At 35.1% G+C, this 17,862-nt stretch overlaps 1 protein-coding gene across 1 annotated transcript in view; it reads left to right on the top strand.

Moving 5' to 3' along the window:
* The window catches only part of noi (splicing factor 3a subunit 3 noi), a 96,857-nt gene extending 79,502 nt beyond the window's left edge, over positions 1–17,355 (top strand). Inside the window, exons 14-17 of the mRNA XM_090379100.1 lie at positions 2,203–2,313; positions 2,628–2,718; positions 15,166–15,221; positions 17,250–17,355. Coding sequence (XP_090235226.1) covers positions 2,203–2,313; positions 2,628–2,718; positions 15,166–15,221; positions 17,250–17,327 — 336 coding nt within the window. The 3' untranslated portion in view covers positions 17,328–17,355. The remainder of the gene's footprint in view (positions 1–2,202; positions 2,314–2,627; positions 2,719–15,165; positions 15,222–17,249) is intronic.
* Positions 17,356–17,862: the final 507 nt, after the last annotated feature.

The following is a 17,862-nucleotide window of genomic DNA, read 5'->3' as shown; positions in this document are numbered from 1 at the left end:
TTAATTAATTATCTCACAATGATGAACAATCACATGGATTGCTTCTTCCAGTTAACTCAGTTTTCTTCACCACATTGGAAAATTTCATACAGATTGACATTTAAAAAATTAAAAGAAAACTCTTTTGAACCTGATGGAGTTCCTCATATTTTTCATAAAAGGGCCATTTATTTTCTTGCACCTTATATTCTCCACTTATTTAATCACTCATTAGCTACTGGAATTTATCCTTCCATGTGGATGTTTTGTTTTATTCTTCCTCCCCATAAAAAAGGGCCTAGAGACTTTACTAAGAATTATTGCCCTAATACAGAGTTAAACTCTCTTATGAAAATCTTCAATCACATAGTTTGTTGAAAACTATTGAACTTTGTGATAAACCTTTTAATGTCTGGTGCATTAAAAGGTTTATCACAAATATTTCAGCCTGGTGGCCCAGTGATATTGCATATTTCAATGTCAGTTTATTTCGTTGGGAGCATCATGGACCCTGTAGAGTCAATATCATATACACAGACTTATTCCAAAGTTTCAATTCAGTGACGCACAAATTTATATAAGAAGACAATTTTTTTTTTTTTTTTTTTGTGGCTACATCTGTAATTTACTTTGAACATCAGCAGTATAGTGGTGTTATCAACATAACCAGAAAAAAATAAAAATCAAGAGTGCCTGAAGTGTAATGCATTGCTTATATCACTCAACTTTTTAAATTAATTAATTATTTGTATCTTTATTATTGTTTTCTATCTTGAGTCCATATCTGGTCACTTTACTAAAGCAAGCAATGCTATTTTGTATATTATGTTATTTTAAATTGGAAATTTATTTATTATACTATTTAGTTTTTTGCACGCCATTGTCTGCCTGTAATGTTACTATTGAAAAAAAAAAAAGTGCTTTCTTTTTCGCTCTTGGCATTACTTTTCTTCCCAGCTCCTAAGTCTACACAAATCTCAAATCCTCCCTTAATCTTTCGTGTGACCTCCTATCAGAAATATTTTTAACTGTACAGTGGTGATGCTACACCTGACTGGTGTAAATTTTCTTTTTAATTTCTGGAAAAAGTTTGTGGGTTGTATCAGTTCTGCTTGGAGTATACCAATATAACATCGTTTTTTATTGGATTGCAATATGTATATGAATTTTTTTAGTTTTTAATAAAAAAAAATAATATTTAAAAATGTTTAAATTTTTCAATTTTTGATGACCCTGCTCAGGTTGCAGACAGATTGAATAGGAGTTTGCATCTACATTCACACATGAGGAATTCTTTAGGGAAGAGGATGCTTGAAGTTTATCAAACTTTAACGAGGAGCTAAATGATTTTGTGATAACTGAAAGCAAAGTGGAAGAGAAATTGTTGAAGATGGACATGATGCCTAGAGTGAGAGAATAAACACATGATTACACTAGCACAGTAGTGTGATTCATGTGTGTAATAAGTCTAAAAATTATTTTAAAAAATCAACTGCGATCTCTTCTTTGGTACCTTCCAGATATTTGGTCAAAATTTGATAACTGGCTACCTTTGTTTGAAAATATTAAAAAATATTTTCAAAAATTTAAATAAAAAAAATTAAAACATATTCACATATTTATACATTCATATATAATAAATAAATAAATAAATGAATATATGAATAATTCTCTACTCTTAAATATATGAATGTAATTCCTGCCTATTTGCATTCCTTGTTTCCATTTGTTGAGAAATTCACAAGAGGAGGCTATACAAAGAAAGAAATGGAATGCAAGCTGACAAGATCCACATTTTATATTTAAGAGTAGATAGTCCATCAGATTTAAAAGAAAATTTCCCCTATCAAACTGTCTTGTAAAACTCCATTGAGTTCAGTAGGTGTCACTCTAGGTTTGCTGCAGATATAGCTTCTTTTACCTCCAAGGGTGACTCAAGTGACAAAAGTTTGGAAACCACTTAGTAGATCATAAACAAATCCCTTTCCTTTGCATTACCCACTGGATTAAACCGTATATACTTACAAAAAAAATAAAATTTTGCTATCCAAATATAGAACTGCATTATTTCAAATATCTATGGTTGGAGAGGGATTAACTGTATCAAATTGACATCTGCTTGGTTGATATTTAAAAAAATATTTAGACAAATAAATATAATACAATGGTAATGTTTTTTAATAATAGCCATGGACCTAAAAACATGCAATTTTATCCCCCCAGCCCATTCCATACTGGTTATACAAGTTACATGGCCTAAACATAACATATAGCTGTGAAATCTGTGGAAATTTTACTTACAAGGGACCTAAAGCTTTCCAGAGACATTTTGCGGTAAGTTTCTGTTTACTAGATTGTTTTATAAATTATGTATCTTCTGGAATACTTAATTTAATATCCTATTGATTTCTGTATTTAGGTTTAGTGTAATAGTGATTTGAGATGGATTATGGCAACATTCAAAAAAATAAACTGTTTTTAGATTTTTAAACAGGATATTAAATAATAAGTTGTTAAAATGAATTTAAAAAAATATATAAAACATAAAATATTGAATTTAATGGTTTTATTTAAATAGTAAATACTCAGTAATTTCCTTACTTTTGTGATATTTCATTATTAAAATAAAGTATATCTAACATTTTTAGGAATGGCGTCATGCACATGGAATGCGATGCCTTGGAATTCCCAATACTGCACATTTTGCTAATGTCACCCAGATTGAGGACGCTTTAGCATGTAAGTGATCTAAGTTATATATAAAGAAATACTGGAATTATTTCATAAGTAGATACTTTATATAATCAAGAGTGTAAAAAAATGTCGTTGAACTAAATTTTGTGGACAGTCTTTGCAGAACACAGTGGACTTGAAATACAGTAGACTTCCAGTTATGGAAACAACTCTTGGGACTGACAATATTTCAAATAATCGATTTTAAATGCTCTGTCTACATGTGAAAGAGAAATATATGAATGAGAGAAAATTATACTTATTTGTTATTTACAAAACCACCATATTCTTCCCCACAGCAGTATAATGGTTTTGCCACTTGTTGCTCATTTGGAGAGATTTAGGTTTGATGACTGAAAAAATTTCTAAAGTCCTCTTCAAACAAGGCTGTAGTTAGCCCCATCTCAAACAAAGGGAATATGGTTCCCTTCCCCCGAGTTAAGAGTTATTCCTGGTGTTTCAGCCTGCACAATGTGCAGCTCAGCCCACGAATGCACACTTGTACAGACATAATACACGTGGCAAAATATGGTATAAGTTTCTTATGCATCTAAAACAACCAACCAACCAATCCACCACTCTGCTGTTTGAAAGAGATTAGTGCTTTTGATCTAACTAGATTGTTCTTGTTCAGTTCTTCTTGTGTGTCAGCTCCTCTAGTAGTAATCTGGATGGTGTTAAATATATCACTGGCCATTGGTTTCCATGGTATATATTCATCATATCTCCTTTTTATTTTCAGTTCTCATTTAGAATAAGAGTTTAAAAGACCTACAACTAATGTGCAGTTCATGCTTTTCTCTAGTTTTGTGCATTAAAATGTGCAAAGAATTTATTTCTATTATGGAGCTCATCGAGCTGTGCAGAGAAAATCCCTGTTAGAATTTTAAAAAAAATTTAATGTGTCAGTGAGAAAAGCCAAAGCAGGCTAGATAGATTTTCCTTGCCACTTTTGTAATAACACTGACTGCACTAATATAATACATAAAAATTTAGCTGAAAACAATAAATAAATAAAATATCGATAGGTTGACTACTACATAACTTTTTATTTGCAGTAATATATATAGTGATTTGTAGTTTTTTTTTTTTTTTTTTTTTTACAGTGAATTTATTATACATCATAGTGTGTTATCACGCAGAAGTGATTGATGTGGATAAATTTTCTCTTCTTTTGCATCATTCACAATGCTTTATGTAAATGGTGTCATGATTTCATGATATTCTTGTGATAATTTTGTTTCTTACAATTAAGTATTAAATGTATCAATTTCCCTGATTGAAATCAGAGAACAAATAAAAGCGAAAAAAAAATTTCAACTAACTGTAATTGGTTGCAATTGATATGAAGCATATTATTATTATTATTACTACTAGCCATATGGTGCAAGGAAGCCTGAGGCTTATGCTGCACCAGCCAAAAAAAAAAAATTTCCAGAGTTACCCTGAGAGAGAGAGAGAGAGAGAGAGAGAGAGAGAGAGAGAGAGAGAGAGAGAGAGAGAGAGAGAGATATTCATACACAAGTAAATGGGTGTATAAGACTAAATAGTAATGACTAAGGTTTCTTTAAGAATGGAATGAATTGGAAGTCATCATCATCATCATCATCAGCCATTTTCAATCCACTGCAGGATGAAGGCCTCTCCAGCAACTTTCCAGTTCCTTCTGTTTTGAGCACTGGCCATCCATTTACTACTCAAAAACTCATGAATTTCATCTATCCATCTCCGCCTTTGCCTTCCAGGTTTTCTTCTAGCTCCTCTTGGGTACCATTCTGTTATTTTCTTAGTCCATCTGTCATCATGTCTTCGAGCTATGTGTCCTGCCCAAGACCATTTTAATTCTTTAGTTTTGATAAGAATGTCCTTTACTTGAGTTTGCTGCCTAATCCATGTGTTTCTCTTCTTATCTAACAGTCTGATTCCCAATATAATTCGTTCCATTCTTCACTGTGTAGTTCTTAGCTTCTCTTCCATTCTTTTGGTGAGTGCCCAAGTTTCACTTCCATAAGTCATGGTGAGGAGTATACATTGATTCATTATTTTACGTTTCAGACAAACTGGGATATTGCTCTTCAGTATGTGACTATATTTCCTGAATGCTATCCATCCAAAATTTATTCTTCTCTTGACTTCCAGCCATTTATCATTATTACAGCTAACAACTTGTCCCAGATAAGTATATGACTCCACCTTTTCATTTACTGCTCCTTCAATCATTATTTCCCTTTCCGTGGCATACTTGTTCATCATTACTTTTGTTTTAGCCATATTCATCTTTAGTCCAAAATCCTTACTAACTGTGCATAACTGATTAAGATTTTCCTCTAATTCTTTGGGATCGTGGCTTATGACCACAATGTCATCTGCAAATCGTAAATGGTTTAGGTACTCTCCGTTCACATTGACTCCTTTCTGCGACCAGTCTAATCTTCTGAAAGCTTCCTCAAGGGCAGCAGTAAACAGCTTCGGAGATAGTGTCTCCTTGTCGAACTCCTTTCTCGATTTTAAATTTCTTACTGTCTTTGTCTAGTCTAATAAAGGATGTAGCACTCTCATATATTTTCTTCAAAATCATAATATATGGAGTATCTATGCCTTGTCTTTCCAGTGCCCGAAACATTGCCTTATGCTGTATGGAGTCAAATGCCTTTTCATAATCCACAAATGCCAGGCATAATGGTGTTTTATATTCATTTGCTTTCTCCATTAGCTGTGATATTACGTGAAGGTGATCCATAGTTGAGAATCCTGTCCTAAAGCCAGCTTGCTCTTTCGGTTGATTCTCATCAAGTATTCTTTCTAATCTGTTAGTAATGACCCTTGTGAACAACTTGTAGATATGGGGTAACAAGCTAATTGGTATATAATTTCCAATTTCTGATTTATCTCCTTTCTTATGCAGCAAAACTATGATTGCATTATTCCACTGCATAGGCATCACACCTTTTCTAATGCACTTTGTAAGAGCCTTGCCAGTTTTTGTGTTATGTCTCTTCCTCCCAATTTTAACAACTCTACAGTAACTTCATCTTCCCCCGGGGCTTTCCGATTCTTCATTTTCTTCAATGCATGTTCTACCTCATCAGGAAGAATATCGGGTATGTCGTATGTGTTGCTACTTTGCAATCCATCTTCCCCACTGCTGGTATCATTCCCTCGCTCCTTGTATAATTCTCTATAGTAGTCTTCTGCTATTTGAATTATGCCTTCTCTGCTGTTTATAAGTACACCATTGCTATTCTTCAGTTTCAGTATCATTTGTCTTTCTGTATTACTGCTCATGGCTGCTGATTTAAATCCTTTGTTTTCCCTTAATGCTTGTTCTACTTTTCTTGTGTTAAATCTTCTTATGTCCTCTCTGAGTCTCTTTCTAATGGCTTTGCATAACTCAGTATACTCAATTTTCTCCCTGTCAGTGTTTTTCTTGCTCTTCATTTGTCGTCTTTGGTTCATCATGACAAGTGTTTCTTGACTAATTTTTTCTTCTTTGGATTTCTGTTTCCCTATAGGTTTCTTGGGCTTTATCACTTTCAGAAAGTTGTAATATTCCTCGTCGATATCTTGGTCCTGAGCAGTCTGCAGAAGCTCAAACTTGTTAAGTTCCAGTACATACTGCTTTTTCTCCTCCTCTGTTATTTCAAAGACCTTTGTATTATTTACTCGAGTCAGTTTTTTCCTTTCCTTTCCTACATCTATATCAAGTGTACATCTTACCATTCTGTGATCACTTCCAACATTTACCTTATTCAGGACGGTAACATCATTCACAATATATCTTCTGTTAGTGAGGATGAAGTAGATTTCATTAGTTGTTAATCCATTTGGACTCTTCCATGTCCACTTTCTGTTCACCCTTTTCTTGAAAAAAGTGTTCATTACTGACATTCCTTGAGATTCTGCAAATTCCACAAGTCTTTCACCTCTTTTATTTCTTTCACCAATTCCAAAATTTCCTATAGTTCCTCTTTCTGCACTGTTTTGCCTTTTTCCAACCTTAGCATTGAAGTCCCCCATAATAATAGTGTAGTGGGTTTTCTGCTCATCATCACCGTTCCAGATCGTGGTGGACTGCTGATCTTAACAACAGCTTCAAAATGAAACAAGTCCTACATAAGAAATGGAAGCATACGAATGACAGTAAAGACAGAATCGCCTTTTCCCGTGCCAGGGCCCACTTTAATCGAAAGAAAGCTGACGCAATCCAAGTGAACCTTAACCGCACTCTGAAGAAAGGAAAGCCATTCTATGCTGCTCCACATGGTGGATTCAATCACATGCTTGATCCTCAAGAATGGCTCAAATACATCGCCAGATTTTCAAATACAACCACAGTCCCATCTACAGTTGTCCAGCCTGACTATGAAAACCCTTCAGATGTCCTAGGGACTATCCAGATCACCGAACAGGAGCTCATACGTGCCATCAATTCCCTTCCCACAATAGCCACTGTTGGGGAGGATGGAATTCCACAATTTATGATCAAATGCTTAAGCACATTCATCATAGGCCCTCTTCTCTCGATCTACAACAGATGCCTTGCTGAGCATTATTTCCCACCCCAGTGGAATAAATACAGAGTGTACCCCATCCCCAAAAACCAATTTGCCACAAACGTCAGCCAGTTCAGACCCATATCAGTTGCCTCTTGTCTGTTAAAAACTCTTGAAAAGGCTTTGCTACCCACAATCACTCAACAAATCCTCCAGACAAAACCACCTGAAATCCACTATGCTATCGCAGGAAAATCATCAATCACTAACTTGGCAGCCACCACAGAACGCATTCTCTCAGCATTCGAACAAAGAGCTGAGCTAGCAACCACATACCTTGACATAAGCGCAGCCTTTGATGCCGTGTCGATTCCGGCCTTGCTCCTCCTACTTAAGGAGAATTTTCACATTCGAGGTGATATGCTGTGCTTTTTGGAATCACTTCTCAGTCACAGAATACTTATTCTCCATCGGCAGCAACATACCCTATCCTGCGACATTACTGCTGGAGTACCGCAGGGGGGGTGTCCTGTCTGGTGTCCTGTTCACAGCCATCATCGTGCCCATTATTGCCTCAACGAATAGTCTCCTATGCTATGCCGATGACTTCAAACTGCTGACTCCAATTAACCCTGGTGACAACCCCGCCCATTTCAGCAACAGGATCAATTCCCAACTTAAGGATCTAGAATTGTACCTGGCAAACTTCAATCTAAAAATTAACCCTCTGAAGTCTGCTCAGGTTATATTCTCCCTTAAATCCATGCCGACAGTACTCAACGTTTCACTCGCAGGGGTACGAATACCAAACGTACCCTCACACACAGACCTTGGCGTTCTGTTCGACCAAAAGATGTCCTTTGTCAACCAGATCGACAAACTCAGTACCAGATTTTCTCGTCTACGGTGGATCTCAAAGCAGCAGCTGCTACACGTCCGACATCCTGCCACTGTTAAAAGGTTCATCACCTCCACCGTCTACCCTGCCATTCTCTATGGTGCAGAAATATGGGCCTCTGCTGCACATACAAACCTTAAGCGGGTGTACACTGCTGAATACTGGCTACTGAAATGGGCGAATAACAAGCTTCGGCTACCTCCCGCTACCACAACTACCATGATGGCACAAGCACTCGACATCCCGAGGTTGAAGTTCCTGATCGTTGAAAAGAGGCTGGTCTTCACAGCCAAACTCATCTCAGGCCAAATATCATCTCCAAATATTTGGAATGCTTGCTCTTGGAGGATTCCACAGCCAAGCCTAAGGTCGGTACCCGCACTTGTGGCTCACCACAACAGGCTTGTACTCACCGAAAGATTTCTGCCCAAGCAGATGCTCGCTGCCCTCAACCGTGTGGACGCCGACATCGACACCATAATAAGTAAAAAGAAGGACAGACACAACTTTATCAAAGCTCTTGAAACCTGAATCACTGCCAAGTTGTATTTGTTTTTCTTTATTTGTGTTCAGCTCCTTGTTTCTATGATGTATTTGTATTTCCTTTTGCATTTGTAATCTGTATTTTGTAGCCATTTGAATTTGTACTTATGTTATCTATATGTGAACCCCTGGCGCTCGTCGCCGTGATGGGATATTGTGCTGTAATTCTACTTCACAATAAAGATTTATTTATTTATTTATCTAGAAGACTCTCAATTTCAGTGTACATTTCTTCAATCTCTTCATCATCATGGCTCGATGTTGGTGCATAAATCATTATAATCTTTAGCTTGTACCTCTTAGAAATCTTGAGTATTTGTCTTGACACCCTTGATGTACTTTTGAATTCCAAAATGTTGTTTTTAAAATCTTTATGGACCAGAAACCCAACTCCACCTTCACTCCTTTCACTGTTTCCATTGGTGTACAGCAGATTTCCACTTGATAAACTTATAAGTGATTCATTTCTTCTTCTTGTTTCAGCCAAACTGAATTGGAAGTATGTGCACTTATCAAAGCACATTAACTGACTCTCTGACCGATCGCTGCAACCCATGCGTTATCCCAGACTTAAGTTTTGATGTGGTGGTCAGTTGATGTCAACTTTGTGCATGGTTCAGGATGGCCCACAAGTAAGGAAACATGTTTGACTGTAAATAACAACACTATTTTCAATATATATTTCAATCAATGCTAGTACAATAGAAAGGACACAAACTTTAAACTAAAATCTATTCGATATGGCCATCATTTTGCTTTTCACAAAAATGTAGTTTATTTTTTTGTTGTGCAGAGCAAGGTACAGTTCCTCAGAAATGTACTACTGAAGCTCAACAGAGACCTGTATTTAGTACTAAATACTTTATCCATTAAGAATTCCAAAAAAGTAATCACTGGGTATTAATTCTAGAGAGTGTGGTGTCCATTCAATGGAACTGCTTTGTCTGATCCATTGACCTGGAAACTTTTCAGTTTTTGCATAGTCAGCTGGTTCTCCACCTGCATTTAAAAAAAAAAAAAAAAAAAGCAATGCTGAAAATTGATTTTGAACTGCATTAGTGGAATGATTGTGATCGTTTCTAGCAGTCTCAGGGAGCTTTCTCTTGTCACATTCCTTCAAAGGAAAAAAAATTCCAAGAATGCTTTCTGTCCAAATTCAATCCTAGACTGTCAAGATAGGAGTGTTTAAATCCTTGTTAAAGAATAAGTGGGGGTTGTTAAGAGTTATGACAATTAACGGTTCAATTTAGTATAAATGTGACTTTATCAGTCCATAAAACATTGTCAATATTATCTGGGTTTGTAACACTCATAGCCAAAAACTATTCGGCAAATTCCTCTCTGCCATGCCATCCTCATTCAAACTTTGTGGCAACATGGGATGATAAACTTGTATTTAAGTTCCTTTGTGATTCTATTTAAGCTTGCTTTAGGTATTTTAAGTTCCAAATATTGCTTTTTTTGAGATTTTTTTATATCCTTTCTTACAGTCGGCAGATGTATTTTTGAGAGACAGGATCTATCAGCTTTTGGTAGATTGTGCCTTGCTCCTACTTCATCAAACGTCTTCACAGTTTGCTTTATGATCTTTATGGTTTATATACAAAATATAAGTAACATATGCACATTTACATCAGCAGTTATTCAAAATAGATTCTTTATGAACCACTCTGTATTTAATATTAAATACAAACCAAACAAATTTTGTAATACACTCGAAACTGTATATTTTTGCAGAATATTTGGTGCTGTTCAGGTTCTGGCACCTGCTTTTCTCTGCTTTTTTGACCACTTTACATAACATATTTTTATGCTTTGGCTTGATATGTGATATTTTAATTGATAAAAATTAAATTCATTGCACTAATGAATTTTAATTTATCAAGTGTAAATGCAAAAAGAATCTGCAGATAAAGGAACCATTAGGTGGCAGTGATCACAGTGTACTGATGTGGGAGTTACTCAAAGATGTACCTAACATCAGGGGTAAAGGGAAGGGTTTTTGCTTTTGTAAAGGTGACTACAGTGGTCTCAGACAGTTTTTAAATTCTGTACAGTGAAACCAACTGATGATGTTGCCAACAGCAAATTCTAAATGTGATGCATTCAAGGAATTAATCTTGGAAGCTACTAGGCATATCATGCCAACTAAGAAATGCCGTGTAAAATTTAGGCCTAAATAGATGTCAGATGAACTGATGAGACTTGTAACAGAGAAGAAAAATGCATGGAATGCATATAAATTATCAGGAGACACAGATGCCTATGGTAGATATAAGATACACTGTAATCAAGTAACAAAGGAGGTTAGGCAAGCAAAGGCAGATTACGAGAAATCTTTGGCAAAGGATACAAAGAAAAACAGTAAAGACTTCTTTACTTATGTGAGGTCTAGATAGGGATGAATCAGATTGGTTCACTTGATATCAATGATTCAATTGTTGATGATCCTGCTGAGGTAGCTGACAAACTGAATGAGTATTTTGCATCTACATTCACATGAGGAGAATGCCAGAAATTTATAAAACTGTATCTGGATTTTGTAATTACTGAGAGCCAAGTGGAGGATAAATTTTTGAAGTTAAACATAAGGAAGGCACCTGAGTGGATGGGATCTATCCAGTTATATTAAAGGAGACAGCAAAGGAAGTAAGCAGGCCCTTAGCCATAATTATGAGGGGAGGTCCCCCTGGACTGGAGATGTATCCCCAGTTCACAAAGGGGGGAATTGAAAGGTGACACGGGTAATTTCAATCCTGTTAGCTTAACTTTTAAAATATAATTTTAAGTATTTTTCACCAACCGTATGTTGAAATGACAAAATAAAACGAAAGCCAAAATTTTGATAAGTTTATAATTAAGCTTACAATAAATTACTATTTACAGTGGATATAATAACTGTAGCTTTCGAAGGCTCCACCTTCTTTCTCAACAGTTGAGAAAGACTTTGGTGGAGCCTTCGAAAGCTACAGTTATTATATCCACTGTAAATAGTAATTTATTGTAAGCTTAATTATAAACTTATCAAAATTTTGGCTTTCGTTTTATTTTGTCATTTCAACATACGGTTGGCAAAAAATACTTAAAATTATGTTATGAATATATCCAACCCCAGAGGCCTATTTGGAGGTTTAACTTTTGTTCCGAGGAAAATAATGGCGTAACTGGTTAAAGAAGCACTGCAGGATCATCTAGACAAGACTGCAGTTATAGTTCAGACACAGCATGCACCTAAGGGGAAGTCTTGTCTGACCAATTTTATTAGATACTATGATGTGGTCACAAAGGAACTGGATGCAAAAAAAATAATTTTGATATCATATACCTGGATTTTAGAAAAGATTTTGATGCTGTTGCATATGGAAGACTACACGTTTGAGCAGTATAGCATTAAGGGTGCTATGGATAAAGGGATGGTTGAGTGGTAGAAGTGAGAGAGAGAGAGTGAGTGGTAATCAATAGACACTGCTCTTCATGGACTAATGTTATTAGTGGTGTCCCCCAGGGATCCGTATTGGACCCATTGCTATTTTCTGTATTTATCAATGATATTGTAAAGGTATATCAGGCTTAATGTCAAAGTTTGCTGACGATAGGAAGGTTGTTAATGACATTAAAGACAGTATGCTACTGCAACAGGATCTGGAAAAGTTGGGCTGAGAGGTGGCAACTGAAGTTCATTGACAAATGCAAAGTGCTGCATACAGGTAGCAGTAACCCCAGACTAACATACCACGTGGTACGACACGTGGTATGTTAGTCTGGGGTTAACATACCACGTGGTACGACACTCAGGGTAGTGGAGAATGAAAAAGACCTCGAGGTAATTGTTCAATCAGATATGAAGTTTTCTAAGCAGTGCAAAAAAGACTGCAAGAGTAGCTCATGTGGTCTTGTCAATGATATATAGGAATTTTGCTAGCAGGGATAAGGAGGTGATTATCCCTTTGTATAAGGCAGTGGTCAGGCTGCACCTTGAGTACTGCATACAGGTCCGGAAGCCTCATTTTAGGAAAGACACAGAGCTGCTGGAACAAGTACAGAGAAGGGCAGCGAGTTTGGCGAGTGGAACAAAGAGTTGCTCTTACCAAGAAAGGCTTAAGTTCTGCAAATTGCAGTCTGGAGATAGGCACCTGTGAGGTAATCTGATTGAGGTGTATAAGGCCTTGAATGGGTTGAGCAAGCTCAATGCTGATGGGATTCTGCACCTGAGGGGTCATAAATTCAAATTGAGGATAGACAGTTGTAGAATAGATGTGTGGAAATTTGCATTTAGCCAGTGGGTGGTTGATTGCTGGAAGACAGACAGACTTCTGTCTGTCTTTGTGGAAGTTGACAGCTTAAATAAATTCAAGGCTGAACTAAACAAATTTTGGGGTGAAATGGATATATTTTTTTTTTTTTGGCTGATGCTGTATAAGCTTGCTTTCTTCTGTCATATGCCTCTACTAATATAACATGGATTAGTCCACATAGTATGGATTTAAAATGCTTTAAACTGTTCATGGAAATAGTGTGAATTTACAAATAATCATTTACAGTTTTCTTTAAGTATAATATATTATTGAACAGATATTTTTATGTATATACAGTATTTAAAGAAAAATATAAGATTATAATAAAAAGATATTTACAACTTATGATTGCATATTTCAGTAGAAAAACACAATTAGTGATCTGTATGCTTTTTTTGTATGCAGGAATACAGAGATTTAAAAAAAAAAAAAAAAAAAAAAACCTATTGCTTCCTTCTAAAATAAACTGTTTTGTTGAATTTATCTATACATGGTAGGATAAAAATGTCCCAGCATTGAAATTTTATTGAAACAAGTAAAATATATACAGTCAATTATATACTATATAAGTATAAATAACCTTGGTTATTTATACTTTTTTTCCCATCAGTTATATAATTACAAGAAAACATCTTCGGTTGTTGTTAGCAGCCATAATTTCTTCACCATAAAATTGTTTCCCCTTTCATTTTAATTTTTTTATTGGGGGGATAAAAAGCACTTGGCACCATTGTCATGGAATAAATTCTTGTTTTTCCTTGCCCACAGATCATCTACTCTGATTGCTTCTTTTAAGGATTCAGTTAGCAAGTGCATAGGCATGCTAAAAGTTGATGTGGTATAAATTCCAATATTTTTATTTCCTCAAATGGAGACTTCCATTCAGAGGTTTTGTCTGTAGGTTGTAAAGATAACACTTATGTTTCATCTCCTTTCACTAATGTTTTTAGAATCCTTGGATCTTTTCCTGTTTAAAATATCAGATGTTGATAGCTTTGCAACTACTATATGCTATTCCAGCTTGAGAGGCTGCCTTCAGTTCTTATTTGGTCAACTCCAATAATGCTTCTGATACAGGAAAACAAGTTTGTCATTTATTGATGCAAGACCTTGCACACTGTGCATCATCCTCAATAATGCCACATCCATCTTTGAAGTGGTTGTGTTGATCAGCTGTCCCACAATGCAACATTCTGTACTGTAAAAATTATAAGTCACCAAATAAAGTTTTTCTTATTGGTGTTCAGATATTTTTAACATATTCAGCCCTGGAACTTTTTGATTTTACCTTGTATCCTCCTTCTCCTTTCCCACCTTTTTATCAGAGTTTATTTTTCTGTTTGTATTACATTGGGAAAAGGAAATTTAAATTAAATGAGCTTGAAAGGATTACTGGTCTCTTCTGCACTACATACACTGGCCAAAAAAAACCTACATATCTTTATTCAGTATTGATTTGGGCTGCCTTTGTTTCAAATAACAGCAGGAACCCCACAAAGTGATGGATCCTGCTTGCCATGTCTTAACAAGCCAAACAGGGTACATTGCTTTGTGAGGTTCTCGCCACACTCTGCCTACTATCAGTGCAAAATGAAGTGCTTAGTGATTCATCTGCCCATGTGACTTTCTTCTATAGTTCCACTGTCCAATCACAATGTTCTGGATATCACTGCAAAGAGATTTTTCTGTTTTTCCTGGAAACAAGTGGCTTCTGAATAGGTAGGCAACTGCCAATACTTCAATTCCCTGCTCAGTATGGTTGAAACAGGGCAATTCTGGGCTTGATTAAATTCAGATGCATGCTATTTTTCTGTACAGTCCTCCTCAGACTACAATGACTTCATTCTTGAAGTGTTGTTTTTCTGATGCATTTATATATATGCCTTTAAGATGTGGAAGAACTGCTTGCTTTCTTTTGAGAAACTAGTTCTATCTTTTGGTCTGATAGATCACCCCAATCTGACTTCAATATTTTCCTCAATCACTGATTATATCAGATTACTGCAGTTTAACAGCCTGTGCAGTCTTTATACTCAACGAAGCAACACATCATTATCCCACATCACACTTTTCTTTGCATTTATTCACATTTCTTTTTTTTTCTGTGACCTTTTTTAATACAAAGGTTCATATTATTTTGGCCAGTATGTGTATTTCAGCACAGCATGTAAAATTGTTTTCAAAATGTACTGTTTACATAAAATATTCTTAAACTGTTTTTCAGTGTGGCAGAAGCTCAAAGAACAGAAGCAAAAGGAGAGATTTCTCTCTAATAATGAAGTAAGTCATTCTAATAAGCTTAATATTATGAAGGTGTTTCATATGAAAGTTGCAAATTTCTTTTAAGAATTATTGCCATTTTTTTACATTGTAAGTAATGACACTGCAGTCATCAGCTCCTATGCATGTAAACATCTGAGATTAATTCAGAAATTCTGCATACAGTTAAAAGAACTACAGTAGAAATTTAAAAGATAATTGATGGTTGGTAAGTGAGGTATTGCTCCATGCAATTTCCGTCCAACTGGTTAAAGTTTAATGAAACAGGCTTTTAGAGAAATATGGCTAACCTGTATATCAAAATCCATAATAGAGGAAATAAATTTTTTTTTCTTTTTTACATTTTAAAGGACAAATTTTTAATATGAATCCCAATTTTGTCATTACACGTGACCCCCGCTTAACGCTGATAATTCGTTCCAGAAAAACAGAGCGCTAAGTGAATCCGTGCTAAGCGAGTGCTGCATTCCCATAAGGTAACATGTATTTGAGAGTTGCGGTTGGTGCCATAGGATATTTCCTAATCAATAATAAACGGTAGTGAAAAGATGCACAAATGTCGGTCAAAATATTTAATATTCAAATATTTGTATGTATATAATTATGTGTTAACTACTTAAAAAATCACGAATTTAATCATGAAAAATGTGTCGATTTTGGGTTGAACTTTGGCCCTCTTCCAAATAAACTAAAAGGGGTATTAATTTTAAATCCCCCACAGAGTTGCCACCCAACAATAAAGTCAACTGATCCTTTGCCGCTTTGAAACCTCACATGTTTTTTTTCTTCTTTTAGGCATTCGTTTCTACAAAAGTCCTGCTTCATCTATGTTAAAAACTTGTTGAGAATTATAACACATAATAATACCCCTCTTCAATAATTTTAACAAGTTCTTTTTTGAAAGTTTTGGCTCCTTGATCTGCACTTGCAGCTTCTCCCTGGATTTTAAATCTATTCAACCAGCCCTTACTAGTTTTAAATGGTTCCAATTTTTTTTTTTAGGTGAGTTTTCTTCAGATCATCATATATGCTAATCTCTCTTTTTTTTTATTTATTTTTTTATAATATTTAACTTACCTGAATTTTGCATTGGATATTGTCTTTCCATTTCAATCCTAATAGCCAGTTTAGCCCTAGTTGCTTGCAGTGGAACAGCTATCTTTCCAGCTGCTAAAATTCTTTTTTTCTTTAATTGTTCTTACAGTTAAACTTGCAAGTCCTAAATTATGGCACACATCCACTTGTCTTTGAATCGATTTGCTTCAAAACGTCTAATTTAATTTTCAAATTCAGTCTTTTTCTTACATTTAGTCTTCGTACTGCGCCCAGATGTTGTTGCTTTTTCATTCTTATTGGACATTATTAACTCTAAGCAAATGTAACTGTATTGGTTGCATTAATTACGATACAATGTTCAAGTAAACTGTCCACTATGCACAATGTCTAATACTATACTGAGTGATGACTAGACTTCAGATAAATGCATATAACGCAAATATTACAAGCAATATACTTGTTCATTTTTTAAAATATTGATCTCGGAACTAGTCACTGAACTGCAATTAAATTAGCGTGCAAGAAAATTTCACTGAGCGTGGAAAATATTTTAACTATTTTTATATTCATTTTCAAGCTAACGATTTCGTTAAATATGCCAAAAATGCAATCTGTAAAAGAGCATTATTGTGATCTGTGACAGCATTATAGTCAGATACAGGTTATAATATAAGAATAGCGAATCAACGTAAAGCAAACCGCGTTATAACGGGGGCCGGCTGTAATCACAAACCTTTGCTGTCTGCAATCTTCCTTTAATAGTTTATATATTTTAGTCATTGTGTATTAAGAGTTACTTGTAAAAAAGAAGTCTAGTATTTTTTTTCCCACCTGTGTCGACTGCTATCTTTGTCAATTATTTAGAACTCTGTTGAATTTGTTTTCATTCATCAGACACTAGAAGGAACAAAAGGGATTGGTTTCTTTAGATAATGTGTTCTCTATTTGTTAATTTTTTTTTCCCCCCTTTAGGAGGAATATGAAGACAGCCAAGGAAATGTCGTTAACAAAAAAACATTTGAAGACCTCAAACGTCAAGGATTGTTATGAATTATTTTTTAACTGTATTTTATTTTGGATGTATATAAAGAATAAATTTTTAGTACCTTCATTGTGCAGTATTTTTATACATAATCACTCAGCTTAAAATGTTTATTACCAGTTGTAAAAAAGAAGTGTTTTGGTGCTATTTCACTATAGTTAACTCACTAAATGCAAAACTGGCTAATAATACTTTGTCCACTCATACTTTTAGTCAATTGCATATTTTATACTCTTACTGCTATAGTTTTAATTACAATGTAAATATTACCACACTCCACTGGTAATATATGATTGGCTCAGCCCATCTTTTGCATAATCAACTCATTATGCTAAGGAGTATAAAATATGTTTTCAACACTGCTCTTGCTTGTTCATTACCATGGTCGTTTGGAAAGGGGAATTAAGATTCTCATCCTGTATAACTTGTGTGATCCATACCACACACAGTTATATAGATATATGATCATATCTAGTACCATATAAACCTGTTCACTGTTTAGTCCATACTCTAAGAAATCTCCATATCTAATTATATTGTCTA

This window comes from Mastigoproctus giganteus, chromosome 8, assembly GCF_048544385.1.
Source record: "Mastigoproctus giganteus isolate SK-2022 chromosome 8, ASM4854438v1, whole genome shotgun sequence".
Classification (NCBI taxonomy): domain Eukaryota; kingdom Metazoa; phylum Arthropoda; class Arachnida; order Uropygi; family Thelyphonidae; genus Mastigoproctus; species Mastigoproctus giganteus.
This window is presented reverse-complemented; position numbering and strand designations above follow the sequence as displayed.